The sequence below is a fragment of the Onychostruthus taczanowskii genome, unplaced genomic scaffold, assembly GCF_017590055.1.
Source record: "Onychostruthus taczanowskii isolate IOZ18803 unplaced genomic scaffold, ASM1759005v1 scaffold72, whole genome shotgun sequence".
NCBI lineage: Eukaryota > Metazoa > Chordata > Aves > Passeriformes > Passeridae > Onychostruthus > Onychostruthus taczanowskii.
In genome coordinates, this window is record NW_024505008.1 from 2,776,073 (window position 1) to 2,803,543 (window position 27,471).

Here is a 27,471-nt window from a genome sequence, read left to right on the forward strand (position 1 = left end):
GCATTAATGAGATTATTATGAACTGACCTTTCTTAAATATATATCTCTATCCATTGAATTCATTAGCTAATTTCTTCTGGCATGCTTTTAAGTATATATAATTCATATTCAGTAACAAGAACCTTCTTTCTACTTCAGGACAATATCCCTATTCGTTGTTGTCATTTATTATGTCTATTTGTTTTGTTAGGAATTTTGTTAAAGCTGCTGGGACAATTGAAAAACAGTACAGAGTTCTTTCTGGGCTTTGCCTGGGGTGCTATGTTTAGGTTTATTGTTATTATCGTGCATTTGTAAATTTTTATGGAAATACCGAGAATTTCTTCATGAAGCCTGAAAATGTTAATGTGAAGTTTTGTCATTCTGTGTACTGTCTTGTAACTCAATATTTAAAAGCTGAGTGTATGCACTAACACATTGTCATTAAACTCTGTTCCTGATAAAATAATGGCAGTTTATTTTTTTAATCAAGTCTTCATCTTACTGTACTTGCTTATTGATATGGTAGATAGTTGTGCATATTATGCAGTAATCCGGTTGGTAAACTGCAACTGGTTTTCTATATGTCACTGTTGTGACTAACTTCCTGTGCTCAAAAGGGAACTTTCTATGCTTGTCCAAAACCTTTGGTTACTAATTTGAATCTTTTTCTCTTGAATAGTGCTGACATGGTCTCTTGCAATATTTTTATAGGTTAATTTTTAATTTAAATAGCGTATATCAGTACAGGCAATGTGTGAAGACACTTGATGACACTTTTCAGAGCTTGAAAGTTCCCTTCAGGTACTCTTTCTGAGTATCACTACATTAAAATATAATCTCCAAGATCCTATTTTTAATGCTGTAGTTTAAATTGCAAAGGTCTTGAAACAATCCTTAGATATATTAAAATATTTCTGCATTGCCTTACAAAGCAGCAGTAGGGATTTGCTTGGAAGGTCATTTGGATTCACAATTGAAGGCATCAGGTGCATGCACAGTTTTGACCACTTCTCTTGCTTTGTACATTTCAGAATGTAGTATTTGAGCATGAGTCATAAAAAACCCCCCAACATTTAAATTCCAGAAGTCTACTTGCTAAGAGACACCCTTTCAACACAGTGAGTAGTTAGTAATCAGGATTTCAGTTTACACTTTGAAACACTCTACTTTATAGAGTAGTTTAGCAGATAATAAAAGACAATGGGATCAGTATTATGCATTTTGATATATATGATTTAAGATTTGAACCAGTTGCACATATTTCTATTACATGCACATGCTTTTGTAGGATGATATTCAACTGATAATTTCCCTTATTATTCTGTCTTCCACATCTTTCCTGCTTGTTAAGTAAGAAGAATTCATAAGAATTTTTTTTAAATAAAGATCTAAAATGGAAGAGTCTGTTATTCTTAAGGCTTTCTTTATAAGATGCAATCAAGCTTCCAGTTTGTTATTCAGAATTAGTTCCTGTAGTGAAAGTGGGGGTTTTTTTCAAGAAACTGGTCAGAGTAGAAGGCAACAAGAAGTTTAAACCCTCTAAGGTATGCAACAGGTTTGAAACATCCAGAACAAGGAATAGGAGTTATGAATTTAAAACTTTTTTTTACTCTAAAGCATACTCATCTATTGATAAAATCTTGCTGCAGGAGAAAGATTTAGTATTTGGCATTCCAAAATGGTTATGTTTATGCAATGCCATACTGAAACTTGAATAATTTACCTCTCCTTCAAAATGGGAACAGAAATAAAACTAATAGTTTCTTCAAATACTGTAAGTTAAATAAATCAGCAATGCTGAACGTGGAAGATAGCAAAGGTTTCTTTATCAGTCTTGCTTTATAGGATGGAGACTTGCAGACTGTGCTGATTTCTAGTGTCTATTACAGGGCTATGTTTTGGATTTGTGCTGAACACACAGCACAATATAAAGGTTTATCTATTGTTGCCGAGCCGGGCTTACACAGAGCCGTTCTGGTGTTCATACTGTGACACTGGTGAGGATGTTAGGGTTGCATGGGGGTGCAAGGAGACACAGCCAGGACAGGTGACCCAAACTGAACAAAGAGATATTCCAGACCGTGTAACATCAGGCTCCGTATATAAAGTATGGGGAAGAAAGAGAATAGGTATGTCTGAAATTATGACCTGGTGATGAGTGGCGCTGTCCTGGAGATGACTGAACACCTGCCTGCCATTGGAAGCAGTGAATTAATTCCTTGTTTTTTGACTTTTGTGCACGGCTTTTGTTTTACCTGTTAATCTGTCTGTCTCTCAATCCATGAGTTTTGTGGCTTTTACCCTTCCAGTCCTCTCCTCAGTCCTGCTGGTACAGGAGTGAGCAAGTGGCTGCCTGGGGCATGGTTGCTGCCTGGGTTGAAACTGTGACAGAGACCCAGATAAAGGACATGACTGGAATGAAACCCCCTGAGGTGGTTTGCCACAATGCTTTTTTCTGTTGGAGAGAAGTAATGGGAGATGAAGGAGCAAGTGAGAGGGTTTCTAGATTCTCGTCTACTTAAGGCTTTCCTATTGAAACTAAGAAAGTTAAGAATACTACCAATTCCACTCAGTTTTCTTGTGATGGTAGTATTGAGCTATGGCAAGAGGAGCTGCCATTTGCTGCATGACCTCTTGAAGCTGAAGCAGCTCTAAGGTTAGAGATCCTTGCCCTGGACTGAGAGAGAGCTCTTCAGACTTGAATGAAGAAGGAGCAGCAGCCATGTGATTTCACTTGCTTTGTTAACTGACTGCCTTCTCCAACCCATACAGCAGAGATGTACATGGAGGTCACTAATGTATCAGTCTGCATCTTGTTTTGATGGGTTACAAGCTTCTTATTCTTCTGTCCTGTGTCATCTAAGGCTCTTTAATTCTTGACAAGTTTTCAGTTTTAGTTCTTTAAGGGACTCCTGGGAAGACTTTTTTATTCTTAGAATGGTCTTTTTGATGATTGCCTGCTGAGCCATAGAAGGTGACCATTTTATAAATTCCTTGCTTGGTTTTATGAGAAAAGCCTGTCATTTTCTGTGTAAATCTTAAGTAATTTTTTCATACCGTTTTCTTTAAAAGATACTGTGACAACAAAAAAGGCTACCAAGGGTTTCCTTTGAACTGTGGTGTAGAATTGGTTGAGAAAAGAGGTTGGGGTTATAAGAAAGATGAGAAGATGAGTGTGAGTTATTGGCAGAGGTAGAGAAGAAAATTAATTCGCTTATAAATCCTGTTTTCCATGGATTTTATAATTTCAGTTGCTTACATATCTTGCTTGCTATTAAGATAATTAGTATAGGAAACTGTTTTTAATCTAATATGACGGTGTTCATTTAATGAACCAGAATTAATGAAAATTTCTAAAGTATTGTCTGATTTACCTTTGTTAGCAAAGATTGTTGAAGAATGAGAAGAATCAAGAAGAAATGATACTTCACTTCCTTCTGGACCTCTCTAGTCAATGTGGTGTCTCATTTCCCTGTACTGCAAGTGGGATGTCATTTGAGTTAACATCTTCGCTTCATACCATTCAGGATGATTCAGCTGTGGATGTGAAATCTCTTTGGGATGATGTGAGATTGCATCTTCGACAATTTTTAGTAAACAGACTGCAAAGTCAAGAAGAAACAAACACTAATGCTTTGCCACAACAAATGGAGTTTAAAACTCAGTGTGTACAGCAGCTTTTGTTTCTTTATCCCAAAGCAGAAGTCTTAATGAGGTATCAAAATATGCAGAATAAACTGGTTAGTGATCTTCTACAAAACTGTATTTTGTCTAGTTGTGGTGAAACAAATTTTGATAAGGTGGTTCATGGTTACCAAAGTTCCATACCCCAATTGTGCACAATGATAAAAGAAGATTTGTATATACTAAGTGGAACTATTGGTCCATCTTCGTCATTAAAGTTTATTAACGAAACTTACCTGGATACCATCACTGAAGAAATGACAGTTCTTCTTGAAAGACTTTGTGAGCTGCAGTTCAAAGAAAATGCTCTACACATTGTTAAAGCAAACAAGATTTCAAAGAAGCATAGAGGAAGAGTTCATGCTGTGGGTTAGTAATCTTAATTTATGTTCTCTGTAGTTAGTTGTTATTTTAATTATGCTACTTTTTTTTTTTTTAATATGCTTGATTATTTTCTGTGAAGAGAGAGACTTGAAAATAGTAATTACAGGTTTACGTTTGAAACACATTACTGCAGTTGAACTCTAGACCGTGTAAGAGAGAGTAACTCACGTAATTAAACAAAATCCTATTATAATCCATTGGATAATACTGTCATGCCATAGTAATTTTTTTCAGCCTGTTTTATTCCAGCTACTGAAATATGTACTAGAATAAGAACTATTTAATCCAGATTTATATAAACACAAACTGTTGAGTCTTCTACTCCCACTTTTTTTTAAAATTGTCAGACATATAAAGGAAAGATTATAGGAAATACTGTACAGTAATGTGTTCATAAAACAGATACACATCAGAGCTGACCCAAAAGATTAGTATGCAGATTCTAATTCTCAGACTAAGAAACAAACAGAAAATGCACTTACACTTTCTAGTCTTGTGAAAGTACAGTAAGTTCAAGTTAATACTGCCTGGTCATTTTTGCTTGTTTCAAGAAATGTCATATAGTGTATATACTACTGGGTTGCAGTGTTGGTGGGAAACAATGAAAAGAAGTAGTGTCAGAGTACTGATGAGATGTGAAATAACAAGAAATGTGGTTTTGGATTACATAGTGAGACGTGAGTCAGTGAAACAATTCACTGACAAAAAAAAAATTGCCTGGAGTTAACAGAAGTTTGTAACTTAATTTTACTTTCAGTCTCAAAACAGCTCACAAAGATGGGGAAGTTCAATTATCTCCATTTTACATCTAAAGCATAGAGTTTAAAGTGATCACAAACATGTCTCTCTGAAAAATCGTACTTTACCTCTGTATTATAAGATGGAAGAAAACAGTCATTCAATCTATTAATAGAGTATTTCCTCTGTCTACATTTTTTTTTGCTACAGGATGTGACTTAGCATGTTTTTGTGCCAGTACATCTATCAGTACAGATTTCCAGTGCACATTTCTTTGGTATAGTCAAAAGCACAGAGGAAGGTGAAAACAAACAGTAAATCTTAGGACTTTCTTGCTTTAAAACTTTAAAGCATTTTCTGCAATTAATTAAAATATCATTTCTGTATTTCATAAATATTAGACCAGATTTTAAATTTTATTGAAAATTCATTAAATGTCAGATTTCAGATGCAGCAGCTGTCTCTTTAGCCTCATAAAATGTGTTAAGATTTGCTGTTCATTAATATAATTTAATTCTCAGGATTACTTTCTTCATAGGGGCTGTCATATTCATGTGTTTGTGTTATTTTACTTCAAGAAGTTTATATGGGAAATAGCTATTGATTTGCTTACTGGTTTTCTACTATTCCTACTGATTTTCTGCAGAAAACTGCTCATACACACTTCAGCCAGAGAAACCATAAGGCACCAATAGTGAAATCAGAAATCAGGCTAAAACAAAATATGTGGTCAGAGTTGTGAAGTTTTGAGTGTGATTTCAGGTTTTTTTTTCATTTCTGGATGTGTCATAACCTATTATTTGGTATTATTCATCAATTCAAGCAAAAATTATCCTTGTATCATAACTAAAACAGTTATTACTGTGTAACTTATTTATCTATGAGCTCGTATGTGAAGAATCTTTTTTGGAAGGAGATTTCTCTTCTATAAATATATGAATATACTACATTTGTACCAAACTAAGTTATGTAAAGGCATTTTTTTCATTTAGAATTAAAATATTCACATGGCAGTTCACAGTGAAATAACTGTTTGGGAAATATTTTAAGAGATTTGTAATGGTGGCCAAGTTCTTAATGTCAAATGACTTTTCCTGCTTGGAACTCTTAAATTCTGGTACTTTGTTGCCTTACCACAAATTAGAGTGGAAATTTATTTTTCCTAACCAAACATAGGTTAGGTTAAAAGACAGCTTTAATAGATTACCTTGACAGTGATACCCAGTTTGCCAAGTATTAAAATAACCTCATGCATAAATATAGAGGGAAGGACAGAAAAAGAAGGTTTTTTCTTAGCTGAAAGACGGATGAGTTTCTTATTTTTTTATACATGTTGCCTCTGCCCTTTGGGAACCCTCAAACCAACACATTTCAAAATATCAGAATAATTTAATCTAGGGCATTCAGTTGGGACTGTTATCCCAGAGGTGAGAGAAGGGTTTCTGTTTGCTTAGTCCATCCTCAGGGTAATGTGGTTTTTATTTGATATTTGTTGTGGGTTCTTTTCGTAAGAACTGCTGTAATTTATCCTACTATACAGCTACTGTAGGGGAAAAAATAACAGAAAATAATAAAGCAATGCCAGAACCTCAGAAAACTTTCTATAGACAACCTGTTTCTTTTGGGAAAATAGAGGTAGTCTATAACAAGCTTTAACAGAGTTATCTTTAAAATTTTCCATATGTAATAATCTATATGTGCAGTAAGAAATTAACATTTTTCTTCTCATTCTGTACTAGAGCAGTTATTCGTGAAGTACTATAAAGAGATTGTTTCCATTTATCAGTACCTAGGAAGTGTGTGGCTTCACAAAGAAGCTGTCAAAATGGCATGTGAAAAGAGGCGAATTTTGGAACTCAGCGTCTTTAGTTGCCAACTCTAGTGGAGGCAGGTGGTTTTATGTTACAGCTTGATCCTCTTACCTATTAGATTTGTGCCTCTTCTTACCTTTAACAGTGCAGGATTCAGCCAATAGTGTTTGGGCTGTTACTGTACAAGGTTTTTATGTAACATTAATTATAATGTCTTTGTGTACTCTCAGAACGTAGTGTTTCCAGCTTGATAGAATAATGTGCAAGGAATGTTTCCCAACCCACTCCCTTAAGGTTTTTGGTTACTAATGGGATTTTGTTGTCTCAGACTTTCTATTGTATTAATCATTTGCATATTTCTAAAGTTTATGTAATTTTGTGGTATTTAAAAGTATATGAAAAATATCTGTTGACAATACTTAGCATGGAAAGAATCTCAGTTGGTTTTCAAGTTATCTCTTGAGATGTTTTGCTTCGATTTCCAGTGTGGTATTTCTCAGAAATTATTTGTGGTAAGTCTGTGTACTGTATTTTAGCTTTTGAACCTTTTTTTTGCCTTTGTTTCCAAAAATATTAAGCTGGTTTAATCAGGCATGACTAACATATTAATTTGTCATCTGTTAGGTGAGGAAACAGCTACTCTTACAGATTATAGGACATCGGCCAGAGAAACTTAAACCCCATGGAATTACAAACAGTTGATGTATTAGTGGAAGGTCTTCTTTGGCTTTAATTATATAGTTTTTGTATATAAATTGAGTATAAATACTTACGTAGACTAATTAGCTGTTTTTTCTAATTTCCTGTGGTTAAAATGAAACAGAGATGAGAGCTTTAAGTTTTAATTTTTCTGACATATTCCAATTGATTGGCTTAATATTTTTAAATATCACGAACTTTCCAGAGACCCTTAAACTTTTAAAATCATAACTAAACTTAATTTTTAAAATCTGAGGTAATAGATAGTGTGTTGCTAAATATCAGTAGTTCATAATTTTTAAGAAAAATTTTATTACAAAGTGGAGGTAAACTAAAGTGATACAGATTTAACTAAAAACATTTTTTGGTAGAAAATAATTAAAATGCCTTCAGAGATATACTATAATATTAATATGAATTAATTACACTTTTATCCCAGTATGTAGCCTTTTAGTTAGATGTCCAGCAGGCTTTCTTTCTCCAGAATATAACCAATGTCCATTCTATTATAAAGATATATTCAAATGCAAACTGTGATTTAAATTATTATATTTTAAATCTATTATCTTCGAATGTTCATGACTCCCTACAGAATATATTGTATTTGTGAAACACCTAAAATGAATATGGCATATAGCTAATCTTGAACAGAAGGACTCACTACCATGTACAGGAGCTGCATTTGTGCAGTGGAGTTGAGAGCAAGAAGAGAAACAGGCTCTGGAGTAATTTGTTGAAGTGAAGACAACTTTGTAATGTTAAATTAAAGTACTTGGTATGAAAAACCTCTTTTGAGCTCACTTATATTTACATATTCCCAGCAATTTGCTGAAGAGCTAACTTGAGATAAAAGTTTTCAGTTTTGCACATTTAACTTAAATTTGATTTCTTTACTATTTTTATATGCATATGGTTTTATTCCCCCTCATTTATAATTTCCTCTTTTTGAAATTAAGAGCTTTAGTTTCAGATTTGTTTTGATCCTTCTGTATAATTTTCATTGACTTGGTTTATGATCTCAATAGCCTCCATTATGGCCTAGAACAAATCTTCTATGACTTTTGTCTTTCCTATCAAAAATATACCTAAAATAGTATTAATACTTGCTGGTTTAGCAACTGCATGTTCAAAAATACCCCAACTATTCACATCTGGGAATAAAACTCAATAACTTTAATGAAATTCATCTTCCATTTATATCTGGAAATTGAAGAATTCCAAACTTGGATTAATGCAATTAATATTTATATATTTGTAACTTTTTTGGTATTTCTGTAAAGATGACAATTCATTGCAGAAAATTTACAATATTTGTACTGTGTTTTCTTGCCCATAGTCTACTATCTCTTTTTTTACAAGTATGAGGGTGAAAGGGGAAAGTGTTTTAGTCATTTGACTTGCTACTGTTCAGTCCTGAAAGTCCTGTTGCACTTTCTTAAGTGCTGAGAAGGCACATAATACAAAGTAATCCATATGGATTACAGATGATAATATCCAGTGTAGCATCCTGCTTCTGCAGATCAAATTAATTCTTTTGTCCAAATCCTTGGACTGGTACAAGCTGTCTTTCAGTTAAATTGCTAATGTGTCCCGAAGGCCACATGTTTATAATTATGAAGTTTGAGATCTTAATTATGGAAGTTATTTGAAGTTGGCTTTTTTTTCATAAATTTTAACTTCAGGGTATTTGAAGACCCACGTCACTACTGTAGTGATTTCTAGACATTAAAAAGAGAAAAATAAGAAAGTTATAATAAAAACTGTAACTTTGTCCTCCTTGCTTCCTTGCATGTCCCTCTTCTTGTTTTTCCTTACTTCAGGAGACCCACAACAACCTGTTCATCCCCTCCTGTGGACATGCTTGTTTTGTTTCTGTTTGTGCATGACCAGCAGCTTATGCGCTTCCATTATATTGCTGACTGCCTGGCCTCTCCTTATGTCTTCTATTTCTGATATCTCTGTCCCATTGCAAAGTGCCTGGCAACCTAACTTCTGTAGGAACAGGGCTTTAAGGACCTATATAAAACCAAATACAGAAAGAACGGTGCCTATGTGCAAGTCACCATTGCAACTGCTGACCCCTTGAGCTGCTCTGCGTTTATATTCAGAGAATTGTAAGGGTTGGAAGGGACCTGAATAATCATCTTCTTCCAGCTCCCCTGTCGTGGGCAGGAACACCTTTCACTATTCCAGTTTGCTCAAAGTCCCATCCAACCTGACCTTGAACATTTCCAGGGATGCGGCATCCCCAGCTTCTCTGGGCAACCTGTTGCAGTGCCTCATCACTCTCACAATCAAGAATTTCATCCTAACGTCTAATGTAAAGCTACCCTCTTTCAATTTGAAGCTATTTCCCATTGTCCTGAAAGGCACATGGTTTTATTCTTGGTAATTTTTTTTTCTAAATATTTTCACAATTAGCAAACACCAGCTAATTGCCTTCCTTTGTGTTTTCACAGGATACCTGCATTTTCTTCCTCAGAATGAACAGAGCATTTAACTCACTATGCTCTCTAATAATTTCATTCTCCTCCCAAGTGTAAAAGATGAAGACTGATTTACTCTATAGTCTGATATATTGTGAATGTTCAGAAGTCAATTTGACATTTATATACTGTAGTTTTCTCTTTAGCAATAAAAAGTGACAAAATCTGAGGGACAATTATGATGAAAGTCTCTCTTTTACTTCAGAATATGGGCCTGCATGAAGAAGACTTCGTAGGACTATGGCAGGTTAGAGGACGCTTCAAAAATGTCTTTAAAATATGCTCCTGTGCAATTGATTAAAAGAAAGTTGTTACAGGAGTCTTTTCAATGTGCATCTACCACCATTACTCACAAGTTAATGAGATGGTCTTGGCTGATTTTTGCCAAGCTGGAGAACCCCTTCTGTCATAAAATTGTACAGTAAAAAGTGAAAATTATTGTAATCACAATAGTTCGTTTTGAAAAATAATATAGGTGGTTAAATTAGGGGGGAGTGTCATGCCCACAAGATGCTTGTAACATGCTAAATTAAGATATTAATGTCCTTTTCACTGAAGCTTAGTCTTAATTTTCAAAAACCCCTCTATCTTCGATCAAGGGGCCACTGTACCTACTGAATTTTTGAAAAACAGAGCTTTCAGACAATTTATAGTACTTTTTACTACATTTACTGAACAGAGCAAGGCAATGGATATATTCCAGTCCATCTGAACTACAGAAAAACAGAGAATAAGGATGGTTAAAACCCAGTCCAACTTCTTAATTAGAAATCTAGCACATGGTCTCCATAAAATATTGTGGACTGTCTGAAGATCAGTTACTGATCTTAGATTTTCCAGAAGAGTTTATTTTGCCTAGAGTAGATTCAATCACTGATCACCCTCTGGCTAAGAATCAGATCTTTGTACTCTAGCACAAGGGACACTGTACTGACTTTGTGTTTATGTGCTGCAAAATTCCAGCAATTTCTGTAACACAGAAATTACATGTTCTGTTATGCACCATATTATCAGCTCATGTGTAAAGAAGCGTTTTAATTGTTTAATCTCACTCAGTGAGTGGGAACTTGTATCTTTATTGACACGTGATTAATCCTGCTTTTGTATATTAGTCTTTCTACAAAATATTTTTTTAAAAATTATGAATTTTGAAACATTTCTCTGGAAGTTTCTAAATGGCAGTGTCTGTCCTTTTTGCTGTCTGTGTAGATTTATTTTTTATGTATATATTCATTGGAAAAGTAATCATGAGAACTTTGTGGTGACTTTGCAACTAGGGTTTTGAAATACAAAGGCACAGGAAGCAAAAATAAGAGTACTGGCTTCAGCTGTATTTTTTTATATTGTTTGAACAAATTAGAACTGGCTCTCTTGTATCTTGCAGTAAGAGAAGCAGAAGTGACACAGGCACTTAAATCTCTTTTTTAAGGAAATATGTAGCATCTAATATCATGCATCTATCCTACAGAAAGGAATGATCAACACGTGATAGAAATTACTGACTGGTTGAAGGTTCCTAAAAATCTAATTTGAGTAGAGTAGTTCCAGTGCAATGAGCCAATCTGTGAGAGACTCAACCTCTGTGAATGCTGAAAATTGAAATTCAGCTAGCAGACATTTTTACATTTGCAGGCATTAAAGAAATATAAGGCAGATTAAAATAAGTATGTTGATTACTGTGTTTTCAAATACACATTAGAATTGCCTTTTATCAGCCAAGTGCTATAAAATGGTTTGCAGGGAAACACATGCAAGTCCTGTCAAAGTTAGAATTCATGAGAAGGTATGACAGACCTGGCAGTCCTTAATTACAATTTCAGCAAAGACTGAGGAAGATCAACTTTTAGAGTTCTTCAAGGACTCCTGTTTCAATGTAGCTGCTATTTTCAGTTATTTTCAGTAGGCTTTCTTAGTTTTTATGCTCTCTGAAGCATTCTGCTTTGGCATTTTCTATATGTGAGTGTGAATGTGATAGTTGAAGGAATGTTTAAAAAATGTCTGATCTTTCAATATTGATTATCAAAAAATTATTGGATGTCACATGCTTAATTCCTTAAATGGACCAGTCAGTTAATTAGTTCTAATTCAGAAACTAAATAATTTGTTTACATTTGAATTGTTTAAAGTGTCACTGTCTACCAGGAATTGAAGTGCATGATAGGAATGTCTTGTAATTTATTAGAGGGTATGCATGCTTTTGGGAATTAAGGAGGAGGTTGAGTATCTGGTTTCAGAGCAAACTGAGATAGATATCTGTGTATGAAATAATTTTCTTGAACATGATTACAAGGCACTTCATCCTCAAAGTGCTTCAGGAAGTCTTTGTAATCTGTTCCTCAGGGTTATAAAGGAGCTGTATGCTATGAAGGAGTCAGATTTGTGAGATAATTTGTTTAAGTTTACAATATAAATTTCAAGTCAGAGTGCAATGTTCTTGTTCTCCATCCTGTGTTTCCAGCACTGATCTATTCTTTCATTCATCATTTGGTCAGTAAACACGATTTACAATTAAAGATTTCATTTTGGCAGATGTACCCATGCAATGTTGACAAAAGACTTCAGCATTTGGTAGCAAACATCTAGCAACCTGACATGGAATCAACCTTCACTATGAGGTCAAAACTGATCTCATTTTACTGGGAAGATATTGTGGAGCAGGTTTTAATAAATTTTAATCAATAAAATAAAAAACCTCCTCAAATTAATTTCAATTTAAATAAGTTGCATGTGTAGTGAATATCTTTCAAAACATTAGTGTAGTTTTCACTGAGGTTGTTTAATAGCTGGCAGTGACATCTCTGTGACAGACACACTAAATTAAATCTATGCAAATTTATGCATGCTTATCATGTTTATACATCAGTTGAGATCCCTTACTTCACTGCATTTTTTTTTTGCCACATGCACAGTATGGGTATATGGCATAAACATTTATGAAAGTCATGTGGTAATGGAGATGTCTAATAAGAAAATGTTTCCCATTTTTAGGCCTGCGACCTTTTGTTTTTTAAAGGGACAAAAAATACCAATGTGTAGTTTTTTTGTGAAGGCTGCTTTACCAGGTTTTCCTGTAACTCCTGGGTCTCACTGCAGCTAACAGGGAGCTGCAAAGCAGGACAGTTGTTTAAAAACCTTTAACCACTCAGATAACAGTTTTCATCACTAACAGTTCTTTCTAGGTCAGTCAGTTTCAATCAGCAGAGAGCACATGTGATCAGTATATCTGATAAACTTGTCAGTGCCTTTTTAAAGTAGGATTCCCCAATCTATTCTATTCAACTCTACTCTCTCCTTTCCTTATTCACCATTTCAAGTGGAATCTTGATAAGACAGAGATACAAGCAGCTGTGTATAGCTAGCTCTGGCTACAACTAATTTGTGCAGAAAAAAATTAAATCAGGAGGTAAATTATTTCATGATTGCTCATTCCCAGCAGAGTTGGGCATCATTCTGAAGAAAATATCAAATAATTGGTTTCAGACCATGTCAGACACATGCAATTCCCTTCTCTAATGGCTGTGTGAGGTAGGACTAGGCCTCAGGGGTCACCAAAGAACTGAAAATAGCTTAGTGCCAGGCACAGCAATAGAGAGACAGAGCACATAGGAAATGAAGTGGCAATAAGTGCAATCTATAGGGGAAATGTGCTTCACTTGGAATTTAATATATTGGCTTAGAATCTGGCAGTAAGCCATGCAACAATTGTTTACATTTCTGTCAGCATCTGCATCTGTTCTGCTTTGTAAATGGCACTTATCTTTGAGTGTGTAAATGGTGGAATCAATAACAACTGTTAAGGGATTTCCTTTTTTTTTCATATTCCATAAAAATTCATGCTACAGACAATGTAGCCTTAGATTAATAGGAAACAGACATTAACAGGGTCAAAGGGATTTGTTTAGGAACATTTTATAGCTTCTTGGGTTTGCAGTAATTGTATCCATGTGACTTGAATGTATCTTGTAACATATCCAAATTAAACTGTTAAAAAAATGCTAGCTTGCAGTAATGAAGATGATTTTTTATAATTATCATAAGTACTGTGTATAGAAAACTGCTGGCACTGTTTGTAATAATTTAGTGTAATACCGTGTATTACATCTGCTATGCAGAAATACTAAGTTGCTTTTCACAGTATAAACAAGTTAGCGATTATATCCAGCAATACCAATTGTTTAAACCTAGCAATTGCATTAAAAACTGTATACCAACACACAGTTTGAGGAAACTGTGAGCAGATATCCATAAAAATAGAATATGTCTTTACTAAATGCAAATGAAAGAATAATGCGACTTATATACAAGCTCTGTTTAGGAGATAGTGTGCAGATGAATGCTGTCATAAATGCAAGATTGTTATAATAGTTATGGCATCACTTAAAAGTTAATATCACTGAGACCTGAGGAACACATTATTGTTAATGAAATTTATGTGTGTAACTCCCTCTGCATGGCTTTGAAAATTCACCTCTTGGAATACCCCTATACACAGTGACTGTCAGCAGCTAAGTTTGTTTTTCTTTATTAGGCTATTTCTTTCTGGATTTTAGCAAAATGGTAATTCCATTTATTACATATGCAGGTTGTAGTTAGATTTTAAATTTAATATTGCACTTTTGATGTTTTTATTTTCTGCCTTATATAGCTTTATTGAATGAAATCCCTGACATTGCCTACTTGTGTCTGTAGTAGAACAATACTGTAGATCTATCTTACATGAAATCAAGCCTTAGAAATGGGGACAGATGAATGATATTTAATGTACTGTGTATTGGGAAGGTATTTTATAGTATAATTGTTTAAGAGGGTTTTAGACCCTTGGTTCCTGCTGAAAGAAATCCCTACTGTAATCACTGAAGAAAACAGTCATCAGGTTGCTTTCCAAGGATTTCACCATGAGTCTCAGAAGCAGTTTAGCCATGTGGCTCTGTAGTATGAGTAGTAAAGGCTAATTAATCTGAGAGCAACATTGTCATAATGTGGTTATTCTTTACCATTTAGAGCCAGCTCATGTCTGATGCACACTTTACTGAGTCACGCACCTGGATGAGTTGAAATGATCAGAATTAGGAGCTCATTTTTTGAGATGTTGTAAATTCAAAATTCTTTAAAATATTAGAGGCGCCATGCTCATTTAAAAAATATAAAGAGAAAATAATAACAAAAGTTGCATTTAGCTTATGGGTCTCATTCACACATGTTTTCTTATGCCTTTTGAGATTTTTAGTGCCTCTAGGCTATAACCAAGGGAGTTGGAACACTTTTTTTAATGGTTTCAAGAGGTACAGCTTTGAGGAAAGTATCACTTTTGAAACTTGTTATAAAATCACAAATTAGCAGATATACACAGGTCATCTAGATCTAGCTCAGCCTTATTTCTTATGCATCTTCCTTTTCAAAGATGAGGGAAAATCTTTAAAAGTGCTAAGATAAAGGCAGATACCTTGCTACTGAATTTAAGTACTTAGGAGAAGGTCAGATACTATAATCAATTGCTTTATAGAATGTCTTTCACTTTATGTCGCTTGAAAAATGCCTTAATTAACTTATTAGCTGTCTTAGAATTCATATGAGCACCTCTCAACTTCATCACTGATGAAGTGAAATTCTGTGATACCATCTGTCCAGCTACATCCAGCCAAATGGTCTCTGGTAAAATGGACAGCTTTATTCTTCTACAAGGGTGGCATGTCCTTCAGATCTTAGGAAAATTTCTTCAGCTTCATTTCTGCTAAAATGAAAGGCCAAACCTGAAAATAGTACCCCTAGTTTCTCCAGTGTTGTATAACTGCATCAGCTGCCTTGGCACCCAAACCTTGCATAAATTGATAAACACCCTTCTTTTGAGCCTTCTTTTTCTGTTAGAAAAATTCTCTAAGAGAATTAGAGAATGTTGTTTGGGTTGACATACTTCTGGTGCCTGTTTTTTGATAGTTGGGGTAGTAAATCAGCATGCTTGAAGAAATTAAATGTCCTTTAGGTCTCCTTTACCTCTATGTGGTAGGAACTCAAGAGTACAGATGATTGCATGGAAGTTTTGAGCTTATTCCTTTGCTTCATTCCAGTTTTGTGTAATGAAACATCAAGATTTATTTACTTGCTACAAATAAATGCAGTTCAGGTTCAAGTGAATTCAAGTAATTTTTTTGTCTTCTCCCTCCTATTCCCCCAGAAAGAATGCAGAAATCTCAAGTACTCTCTCTTTTTTCCTCTTAGCAAAATAGTTGTGCTATCCTCCATGAAGCAGAAAGACAGTTTCCCAATTTTCTGAGGTTTTTGTTTGAAAATTCAAATTCCTTAAGAGCTATGCAACAAAGTCTTGTGTGCATTAGTGAGCCTGAAGGCCCTGACCAGCCTTTTCAGGGACCTACACAGCAGCCTGCCCAGAAGATCTATTTCACCTGCACCTGAGTCCTCAGTCTCTGCTTGCACTATGTCACAGGTGTCCTGTTGTTCATCTACCCCAGAGCTGTGGGCCCCATTTATTCAATTTTCCTGCCATGAGCTTGAACCTGCCTTATCACTATGGTTCCACTGAGTGGTCACTAAACTCTGCCTGACTTGTGGTTACCTTCACCAGACCAGATCTAGGCTCGAAAGAGCGAATTAGCTTCCTGATTCGACTCAGATTTGTGTCATCACCATTAACTTGGCTGATGATCTGGACTCTTAGTTGAAACCTGTCAAGTCAGGGTCTGTCTTACTTGGGATCTGCATGATTGGGCCCTGGCTGGCAAGGAGCCTGTCCTGCTGGCTGTATTATCATGCTTGACTCCCTGTCAGGGACTTCAGTGGGCCCTGACACTGTATTCATTTGAATCTTTCCTGTTGTAGCTTAAGATAGCTCATTTTCCTGACTTACGGTAGTTCTGCTAGCAGATTTGGCCTCCAGAGCAGTTTAGAAATCATCAGCATAGGCACTGGTTTTGTACAGAAGTATTGGTGTGATCCTTGTTTTGCAGAGACTGAAGCCTGGGGCTGTGTTCAGGAGATCAGAACCTTTTTTACTCCTCTGTGTTCGTTTAGATCCTGATCTCAACTTTTTTTTGAGCAATACTTGTAAATCAGCTCATTGGCACATTGAAAAAGGTTGTAGAATGCACTTCACCTCTCTATAGCTTCTGTACCAAATCTTCTGTCCCTTTTCAGAAATTCTCTCTAGGTATTGCTTTAGCAGAAAGCCAACATATCCTATTGTTATGGAGGTACTATAGAGATACTGTTTATGTTTGTCTGTGTCCAAAGATCCTGCTGCATCTGTTTCCTTGTACAGGGACTACATGAATTAAAGTCAGACATGCAGAAAAAATCAAATTTAGAAGAATGATAGTAGTAAATTGCATGTGGTTTGGGAAGGAACCACCTTGGTTTGTATCATGTAACTTTCTCCATTTCCTTTCTGTCCTGCAGTTAGACTAGAACGCTGTTGCTTAACTGATTCACGGCTGGCTGAGATGAGCTTATTGGGCTTTCAGCCACCCTGTGTATTGTCCTCTGGCTTGGACAGAATGCTAACAACAATTTCAGACCGTTTTCATAACGGAGGGGTGCACAGTGTCACGTGGGTAAATGAGTTATATTAGTTTTCTCACCTAACCCTCCAAGTCATGATCCATTCGGTAACATTTCCATAGTAGCCTTCATGTCTATTTCACATCTTTCCACATGGAGACATGTTCTCTTCATGGCAATCTTCTACAAGATTTATAAACCTGTTTTGAGATGTTCTCTATGTCATTGCATTGGCTGCTTTGCTCTTGGCTGTTACACAGTTCTTAAAGGTTTCTGTTCTGTGGTTGTCCAATCAGAACAATGTCAGAAAAGAAGTGTCTTTTCATTCTACTCTGCTAAAAAATGGACAGTGATGTGCTTGTTCAAGCAGGCTGGTCAGTGTTCTTCAAAATTAAATGCTGTCAGTATTTTAAACCTAATGATCTGCATGTATAGAAGGCTTTCCAGTCAAGCTTTGGATACTCAGGTACACTACTTGAGCATCAAGCACTAAATAAATGAGTTGTTATTTCTGAGAAACAATAAAACTGAAATATATTCTGAATGATCATTAAAAGTAAAGTTTTTACTTTTTCTGAGTTTGGTAATGTATTCTAAAAAATAGCATCACTGTGGTATATCTTTGTCTTCTACGTTCACTTTCTTTCAGTCTAATAAGGATGATATCATTTAAGGCAATCAAATAAGTGGACTGTTTCATTGTTGCTCCATAGATGGGGCAGAAATATCACCAGGTTTTCTAATTATAGGAGACAGAACTAATGTTCTGTTCATTTTTAGGATGTGTTTTGTGGTTCTTACACTGCAGACTCAAGCAGTCTTTTCATGTCAATTAAAATTCAGATTATATTCTCTAGTTTTCAGGTAAGGAGTAAAATCCTGTGAATGTGATTTTTTTGTAGGTTTAAGACTTAAAATTAAAAATCCAGTGATAGATCTGTTATTTACTCATTATTCAGAGAGGAAAGACATTGACAGAGGCAATTATGTATAACTCTTTTGACATTCTTAGAAATGCAAGGAACTAAGATGAATACATCAGATCCACATTCAGATGTGGATGCAAAACCTGTATTCCAGTCTCTAACGCTTTAAAACTGGAATAGCAAATTATGGAATTAGCTCTGCTATTTAGCTCTATGTCTATTTAGAAGTGATTTGTAAATGCCTAAAAAAATATTTAGAAACTTTGAGGGAAAAGGTAGATACAAAGTACTTAAAATTTGCAAAGGTCAGAAAGATTTGACGCATAAAAGTACATTTCAATCAATTTCTTTTTATGTTCGTCTTTCAGAGCTTCTGTTTCAAAGTACTCTGGCTCTCCCTCTGACACTTACTAGATTAACTTTTCTTCTGATGTTACATCTGCAGCAGAATTGCGTAGGAACATGGTATCAGCTCACCACAATTTGCATAGAAGTGCAAATTTGTTACATTTAAAGACATTATAAAATTAAAGTATTTAAACCCATGTGGTTTGGTAATACTGAATTGGAAACATCTCACAGTCATTTATAGTCTGACTGTGCTGAAATCAGAGTTCCCTAGTTGATGTGACATGATTATATGTTATGAGTGCATGTGTTAACCTTTCAAAATAAAATGTTCGGTTTCTTCTTTTAAATACCAAATGCTGATAGTTATAATACTTGCTGATATTTGCTCACTGACAGTCTCACTTGTTTTCAAACCCCACATATTTAAAGTTGTGGAGTGTTAGATTGATGTTTCTTTCACTCAAATGTCATATTCATCAACTGTATTGTGCTAGCAGATTGTTAAACAGACAAGGTGATTTGCAGAGTGACAAGCGATGTGATGTCCCAAACCATTAAAATACAGTAATGATGTGTTTTTTCCCTTTCGGCTTTTGCAACACAGTGGATTTTCTGTAAAACACAGGTGAGAACATTCCTGAGTAGATCCATGGCGTAGAAAAAATCCAAGTTAATGAATAACAGAACCTGGAAGTCAGTTGGAACCTCACAGATAATTGAGAAGTTCTGAAGAGTTAGAAAAAAATAATGTAACAGTATTATATAATGAGAAAAAGATACATTATAAGGAAAATTAAATTGCTTGATGTATTATACTGTCTTACATAATCAGTTTTGAGTATCTTTTTTTTTTTAAAGCTATAATAAAAGCTATTTTTTAATTTTACTTGAATAGCCTCCCAGGAATACCACAGGAAAGGACGGAACTTCTGCTTAACCTTATATCAACTCAAATGTCTTTCTCAACTTATCAAACTCTTCTTATTAATGGAGGAAAAAATTGAAGAGCTCTCCACAGAAATTCTGCTGCTGCCTTCATTTACGGAGAGGAATAAGAATGTTCAAGGTAATGAATGATTGTTCTGATTTAATGGTTTACCTTGTGTAAAAGAATAATTTTATGCTATTTTCAACATTAATTACGTAATTTATGTCATCTTATTTTTCAAATAAATGTGTTTCCATAATCCACTGAAAAAGCTTTTGAAATGTGCAGATTTACATTTGAGCATGATGACTTGTAGAAAAGAACTGATTGCTGTGTATAAAGATGTGATGTACTAACTGTAGATATTGATGGAGAGCCATGATGAAAAGCTATCAAACACTGCAACAAGATATCTCCTACTTGATTCTCTATAAAATCCTGTGTCTCATATAGGACACAACAATACTTGGAGTCTGAATTCTTTGAAACTGACTTTTTCTGAACTTGTTTTTGAAAACTGCCTTTTTCAAGAGAGAAAGCACATACATGAATATCAGTTTAGTTGATCTTAGTGTACATGAAACTAACCGCTAAAGGATATAGTCCATTCTTTACCTGTATTTCTCACACTTACTCATATGCACTGTGTTTACTCGCATGCTTATCTCACTGGCTTCAGTGGCTGTGTTACAGAAGGAGGCTCTACATCAGTAAAATGATCAAGCCTCACGTTTGCATTTAGGTTCCAAGCTCACCTTTTTTCCTCTAATTGTATTCAGTAGAACTGGGTATCATGAAAATTCAGGTGAATAACACCTTCATATGCTTATAAGTAATATGCTTATAAGTATTATTCTTCTCTGCTGCTTCTGCCAGTGGAGACTCCAAGTCATGAGAGAGAAGTGGTTTCAAGAGCTTTGATTCTATTGCAGGAAAAGATCAGACCAGAAATGAGGCCAGGCTGCTCAGGGAGAGCGGATAGGTGAAATCAAATGTTCACTATCTATAGGCTGAGGAGAAAGATATTTTGGGAATGATGTTGTCTCAGAATACAACATTGATGAAAATAAAAATATTAAATAAGAAATGTTTCAAGGCACGCATTTTGTTATTGTATTCTTTACCTCTAATATTGACACTCCAAAATAAAGAAATACAGGTTAACCTATATATTTTTAGAATATACAACAAAGCTCTAATAAAATGTGTATTCAAATTCCATTTTTGCTGACTTCAATGACTTCAGTGACTTCAATGTATTTCTTCCTCCTTTAGTCAGTTTTACTAATTCAAGAAATGCTAAGTTATTATTATGCATTATAATTTATGTTTTATGTTTATATTTATATTCTACAAAGAGGTCTTAGAATAAACTTGTACAGTTTTCCTCATGTGTTGGACAGGCTATACACTCAGGATGGGCAATGGTAAATGTACTTTGTATTACTGTATCATGTGTAAAGAAATTGTAAAAAAAGGAAGTGTAAAAAAAATCAAAAAGTCTTGAATGCAAAATTTATTTGATATTTATGTGACTATATTCTAAGGCAGGTGGTCTCCAGTAATTCAGAGAATTTAACAATTTCAAGATTAGCAATAAATATTTTACTTTCCAGGAAGTAAAAATTATCCTGCTTAATTAATTAATAAAAATTTTCCAAGCTTAATTACATCCAGAACTATTTCTCCAAAGAGTGTTAAGCTGCCTTCTTTGAGAAATGTTCTTTTAGAGTAATCATGTCCATAGCAAGTTGGTTCTTAATTGGTACCTCTACTTAATCAAATCTGAATTGGGAAAATATTATTAGACCTTGTAGGAGGCAGTCTCGTGGGTAAAAGGTACATTCCAGAAAAAACACAGAATTCATCTTACCCTGAAAAATAATCAAGGGTAAATATTTTTCAGGTGCTTTTAGTGAAGTCTTCAGACATACTTTTGTTTTTAGGGTTGCTGTTTTGATCAGGTGGTTCTATTCACAAAACTGTTTGCAGTGATCTGTTTACAGATAGTTTGTGAAAAGAAGACATGTCCGGAAAAATTTTTAACAAGAGGTCTGACTAGAAGAAAGGTTTATTGGTGTTATTTTATTTTCATATTGTTGGAAATCTCATTTGTAGTGAAGTGAGGTGAAAGATGATTTAGTGTGGGAGAATGAAAGCTATGTTCCCAGTAGTTCCAAGTTGTGTTAAGTACCTAAAAGGATTTAAGAATTTAGGATTAAGGATTTAAGGTTTGTTATTGTCCTATATTGGGTTGATAATTTTATTTTTTTCACTGAGGATGGCTGAGTCTTTTTATAAGAAGGGTTGGTTAGAATCCTTGTTTTATTTGCATCAGAACACATTGTAATATGTGACTAGACAATATAATGGCCATCTTCAGTACTTATTTAGAAGACTTATTACTAGAAATATTGTTTAATTTAGCAGAGTCAGGATTGTAGGTAAGTCTGAAGCAGCTTTAAGTTATCTTGAGTACAAAGGTCAGGTTTACAGTGCAGCACGTGCTGCAGAACCAGTCTAAGAGACAGTGAATTAACCCAACTGAAGTGAATGCTGATGGTGCTAGACAGTTACCCATACTCTCAGTGGGTTCAAGCTAGGTTGGGTATATCCAGCCTACCCATCAGTCTCCGCAGTGAGGGATATCTCAAGTGTCAGTGCACTGCAAGTAGTACTGCTGGCAAACTAGCTAAAGACGGCTGATTCATAAAAGGTAGATGAATGTCCAAGTCACCTAAAGTTTCCCTAGGCATTGTGTAGACAGAAGCCTTGTACTTGTTTCCTTTATGTTTTGGTTGCTTTTAGTGTTCATGGGAGACTTTTAATCTATGTAGCTCACACAGAGGTGCAACAAAAATAATGGTTTTTTCATGTGCTTGTGTCAAGTGGTATGTTTATGTGTATAGCTGTTTCAATGTCAATTGATTTTTTGTTTTATATTCTGTAGTACTTCAGTTTTGATATTTAGAACATGTATAAAGTTCCATCAGAGACAAAGTAGTTCTTTGGATGGTTCCTCTTTGTAAAATTTTTTTTTGTCCCAAAGATGGCATCTGAGTTATATCTAAACCAGACGGTTTCTTGGCCCTCATTTTTCCCTAAACCCAGCAATGACAAAGAGCAACGGCTGCATAAATTGGATGTAAGAAGAACACTTAGGGTTTATCACAGAAGAATCAAAGATTTCATATCTTCTGACAGATTGTTTGTACTCTTAGGGGGTCTTAAGAGGGGTCAAATGGCTTCTAAGAGTTGCTTAGCTAGATGGTTAAGGGATTGTATTAGAGAGGCGTATGTAGTTAAGGGTAAAGAGGCTCCCAGGGTTTGTAAAGCTCATTACACTAGGACTATAGCTGCTTCTTGGGCGGAGAGGTCGAAGGCTTCCACATTGGAAATTTGCAAGGTGGCCACCTGGGCTTCTCTTCATACTTTTTCATTGCATTATTGCTTGGATGTAGTCTCTTCTGCAGATTCTGCTTTTGGTAGGAGGTTGCTTGTGAACCAAAAAAAGAACAGTGAAGAAAAGAAAGACATGTAGTTCAGAGTTCTAGCTGGCAACAAGACAAGTTTCTTTGCAGCGTGCACAATGGAATCCTATGAAGACCAATTTAGGCCGTTGAAAATAGATGTTAGAGGGAAGTACTGCCTACCAGTGTTCTCTGATGGTAACCCCATGGCAGACAATAGCACCAAAGGAAACAGTGAACCAGAGTGAACTCTGTAGGGAGATGGATGTAGAGAGTTTTTAGGTGATACAGATAGGTCTCTGAGTTCAGTTTGAGAGTTCTTTATCTGGCATCTTCTGGAATATAGTCAGAATTCTCATTTTCACAAATTACTTTACATAGATTGGAGAAAAGAATTCTCTGAATTGCATTTTCCACTCTACTTCTTTTCACTGTTCTCCTTCCAATTCTTCCTGATTTTAATTTTGACTTTACCAGCAGTAACTTAGTGTTCCTCAATATGTACATGCCAAGATTTGAGCTTGATTTAAAACTGTATTTGTGTTATCTAAGCACAGTTTTTAAAAAAGATAGTATCAATATACATTTTATCTACTACTAATGTGTTCTTCAGGTTATCCTTTAAATCAAAATAAGGAGAAAATCATGCAAAGTTCTTGGACAAACAAGTGAAGGCATGGTTTTCTACCCCTGAACATTAGTGTGTCATCTGGACAAGACTGCTACTCTGCCTTTCAGAGAAAAGGTATCTGTATTGTTCTGTCGTTTACAGGACATTAATTCGCAATGGTGTATACCTTCATTCCACTACAGGCATTGGATTTCATAAAATTATAGGAGTAACCATTCCCAGTTTTTTCTTGACTATTTAACCGTTTCATCTGCAGGTATCTTGTCATGCCTACTGTGATGAGATAGTCTACTTCTCTATTTACATTCAGCTGAAATTAATGAGATGTTCTAAGATACCTAGTACGTCCAGATCACAGCTTCTCTTTGAAGCAATCAGGAACATGATTGTCTACAATCAAGTGTTAAGCATGAGACTTGGGTTTAGAACTCTGCCAAATTGCATTCTCTTTCCAGCTTTAAGATAGATTTTCCTTTCCTCTTGGGTTTTCAGAAGCTTCTTGTTAAGACTTCTAAAAAATCAAAAATATCTAATGTGCTTTCATCTGTCTCACATTTTTTCCCCATTTCAGTGAGAAAGGTGAACTTTGGACAGATCAGATAACGAATACCAAGAAAGGCTTTTTCCAGTGGAGTGCTTGAAAACACTGTGGGTGAATTTGTCAAATCCTTAGGTTTACAAGCTCTGTCTCATGGGACTGGGAAGATTTGCAAAGGTCTTTCCTTCACACTTTAAATAGAGATGCTTAACTCTATATCCATTTCTGGAAAGGGTAATAAAAGGAATGTAGAATAAAATTTTTGAGGTGCATCCTCCTAACTGACTTTTGTTCAAAGTTGCAGTATTGCAAGAGTTGCAATTGAAGATTAAAAAAAGTTGTGATTTTTGCTTTGGTCTCAACATAAGATGTTCAAGTATCTTCTTTTACAAATACACAGCTTCAGTGGATCAATCCAAAGTAAAGATGAATTTACACTATTAGGAGAATATGATTTCAGAGGTGCATTATCTGCATCTGGGCTAGTACAGTTTGCTTGGTATAGTAAAATAAGTAAAAAGTTCATTATTGAAGATAGATGGCAGAAGGTTTTTTTGACCCATAGTTAATCAGTCATAACAATTTTTTAGTTGTTATTTATACATGGAAGAATGGTTCTTTCTACTTCTGCAAGATGTATTATTTCCAGTATGGTTTCAATAAAAGTTCTGACTGAGCTGGCTGAATCCAATTTGTAAGCTACTTTGATAGCACTGATGCTTAGCTTATATACAGATAGTGAGTAGCTCATACAAAAGCTTTCCTTGATACCTTGCTGCATGCAATATGGTATCACAATGACTGGGCTTATGGCCCTAAATGCTATAAAAATAGGAAAGCTGTGGAATTCTATAGAAAAAAAATTAATAGAACTTCTTATAAGAAAAAAATAATTATATTTAAAATGCAAGAGGTGTCACTATCATTCTTCAGTCTTTGTAATCACCATTACAAAACCAGAAAATTACTGAATTGGAGAAAGAAATAAACAGATAAGGGGACATAGGCAAACAGTTGTTTTGAAGAGAAGAATAATCCCAAACAAATTTTAATACACACAAGGAAAATTTGCTGAAGCATTTTGATTTTAAGTGTAGCACTGGATATAATCTTGTTCTCATTATTTACAATCAAAATTATTAAAGCTGCCTGGTTGGCAAACTAAAGAAAGTACACAAATTATGAACAGTCCATCAGGACTAGATGTTTGTAGAACATCAGTTTCAAGAAAGACATAGCAAGGATTTGTGGTTAATCCAATCTTCCCTAATAATTAAGAATGCTGAAGGTTTAGAATATGCTCCGGAAAAGGAGAAAACGTTTTTCTTCAGCCCCCATCTTCTTTCACAACATTCATTTTTTTCAGCTCTTTCTGCAAATCCTTTTCTCTAAACAACCATGTGAGAAGAACCACATGCATTTCTTTTTATCTGTGCAAAAGCAGTTTGATATGTGCTATTCAAAGAGAGGAGTCAGAGAATTTGTCTAGATAGGTATGTTTCCTCTGACCCATCCCTGCCTTTCTGTCTGCGGTAGCAAACTAATGTGGACTGCCTAGCAGCTGTACCTTGAATAAAGCTATGATTCTCTTTCCCAGGAGAGTTTGCTCATTAGGGCAACACAGTCAGAAGACAAGTTGTAAAGCCCTAAAATCCTTACTTGATGAGACACTTAAAAGGGCTTGTGGTTTTTCATAGTTAGACACACAGTACAGATACCAACAAGATATTCTCAAGAGGTCAAAGCAACTTTACTGGCAACTTCAGGATATCAAGGAACTTTAGCAAAACGTTTAGGCCAGCATTCAATCAACATAAAACACTTTTCAAAGCATTAACTTGGCCCATTCAACTTTGCGAACTCTAAGCCGGTTCAATTTTAAGTTACTCAAAAATTCCAAGAAGAGGGAATTAAAAGAAGAAAGAGAGAAAGGCAGAAATTATACCGAAAAGAACAAACCTAACTACCACTCCTGGTTCCAGCAGTGTTCAGCTCATAAAGATTCAAAGAGGAGACAGGGTCAAGACATGCTGACCTTGTGTCTCAGGTTAAATACCCTTTGGCTTTCCTGGGCCCTTCCCCAGGTGGGAGTTTCAGTCATCGGGCCACTCTAGGGCTGAGCTGGGGCTCCAGGGGCAGGGTGTGGAGCATTGCCTGTAATGTGCCAGGGACTGGCGGCCACTCTGGGCTGGGACACAGGCTCTGGGAGATGGAGTATATGGAGCAATGTTCTGCCTCACCAGAACAAGACCTGACCTGTCTCTTTCCCTCACACAAACCCCTGAAACATTTTGAGCAAGCATTCCTTCCAGTCTCTCACACAAGTGAAGAAGTCTCAGGACAGGAAGGATATAATTTGTTATCTGTCTCTGTGGAAATAGTGTTTGAGAGGAAGGTTGTAGTAGTATCTGAAGAGTGGAGGCTCTATGGGGGGCTGTGGCTAAGTGTACAATGTTCAAGATACAGTGGGAAGGTGACCCTTGCTAACTGGAGGTTAAATCGAAGAAGAAGATGGCTTTAGCCAGCCATACCCAGATGAGATTTGGGGAAAGCAAAAATTTGAGAAGCCAAACAAAGTCAGTGAAATATGGGGGACTTGAACCTGCAGCTTCTTTGAGAAAACCAGTGAAATTTTTAATGTATGTAGACCTACATGCACAAGCATAGATACATATGAGTATAAAGCAGGAGTGTCCAGACTATTAATTAGAAAAGGAAGTACGATAATGTAGTAGAACATGTTAATTTGATAATGAAGGAACCTGTTAAATGACTGGTATGGGTGTAAGCATCATTTGTCTCTTTGGTCCAGGCCTGTGGTCCTGGAGTCACAAATCTGCCATCAGCTGAATACCTATTTATCTCAGCTGTAAGTTCTTAATAAGTAAGGCAGCAATGCTGTGAATAGACAAGGATTTTAGCTTAAATGTTTAAGGTTTTCTTTAATGTCTTGATATAAAAAGTTTTAAATAGTAGATCTAAGTAGTGACAATAATACAAGAATGTGAATGTATAGAAGCTTACTTGTGGTTATAGTTAGAATGTGATATCTATAAAAAAGAAGAATTGAAAGGAAAAAAGGTAAATTTAAGGTAGAAAACATAGAATAGAAAATAGGGAAAATATCCAGTCAGTTAGACTATTATTTGGGTTTTTAAAATTCTGGACCGATTTCTAAAGAAAACTGTTAGAAACTTTATTATAAAATACATTAAATTGCTGAAAAAAACCCAGTAAGTTTCTGGTACTGTCTGTAATGATGAGGATCAGGGAGTTGGATGGCCTGATTAATATATTTTGTTTTTATGTTCTACTATTTTATTTTTCATTT

General features: G+C 35.3%; 1 protein-coding gene across 1 annotated transcript in view; it reads left to right on the forward strand.

The window, feature by feature from the left end:
- Positions 1 to 27,471, forward strand: part of KIAA0825 (KIAA0825 ortholog) — a 206,789-nt gene that overhangs the window by 20,516 nt on the left and 158,802 nt on the right. The window contains exons 4-5 of the mRNA XM_041422246.1: positions 3,366 to 4,035; positions 19,469 to 19,639. Of these exons, the coding sequence (XP_041278180.1) occupies positions 3,366 to 4,035; positions 19,469 to 19,639 (841 nt within the window). The remainder of the gene's footprint in view (positions 1 to 3,365; positions 4,036 to 19,468; positions 19,640 to 27,471) is intronic.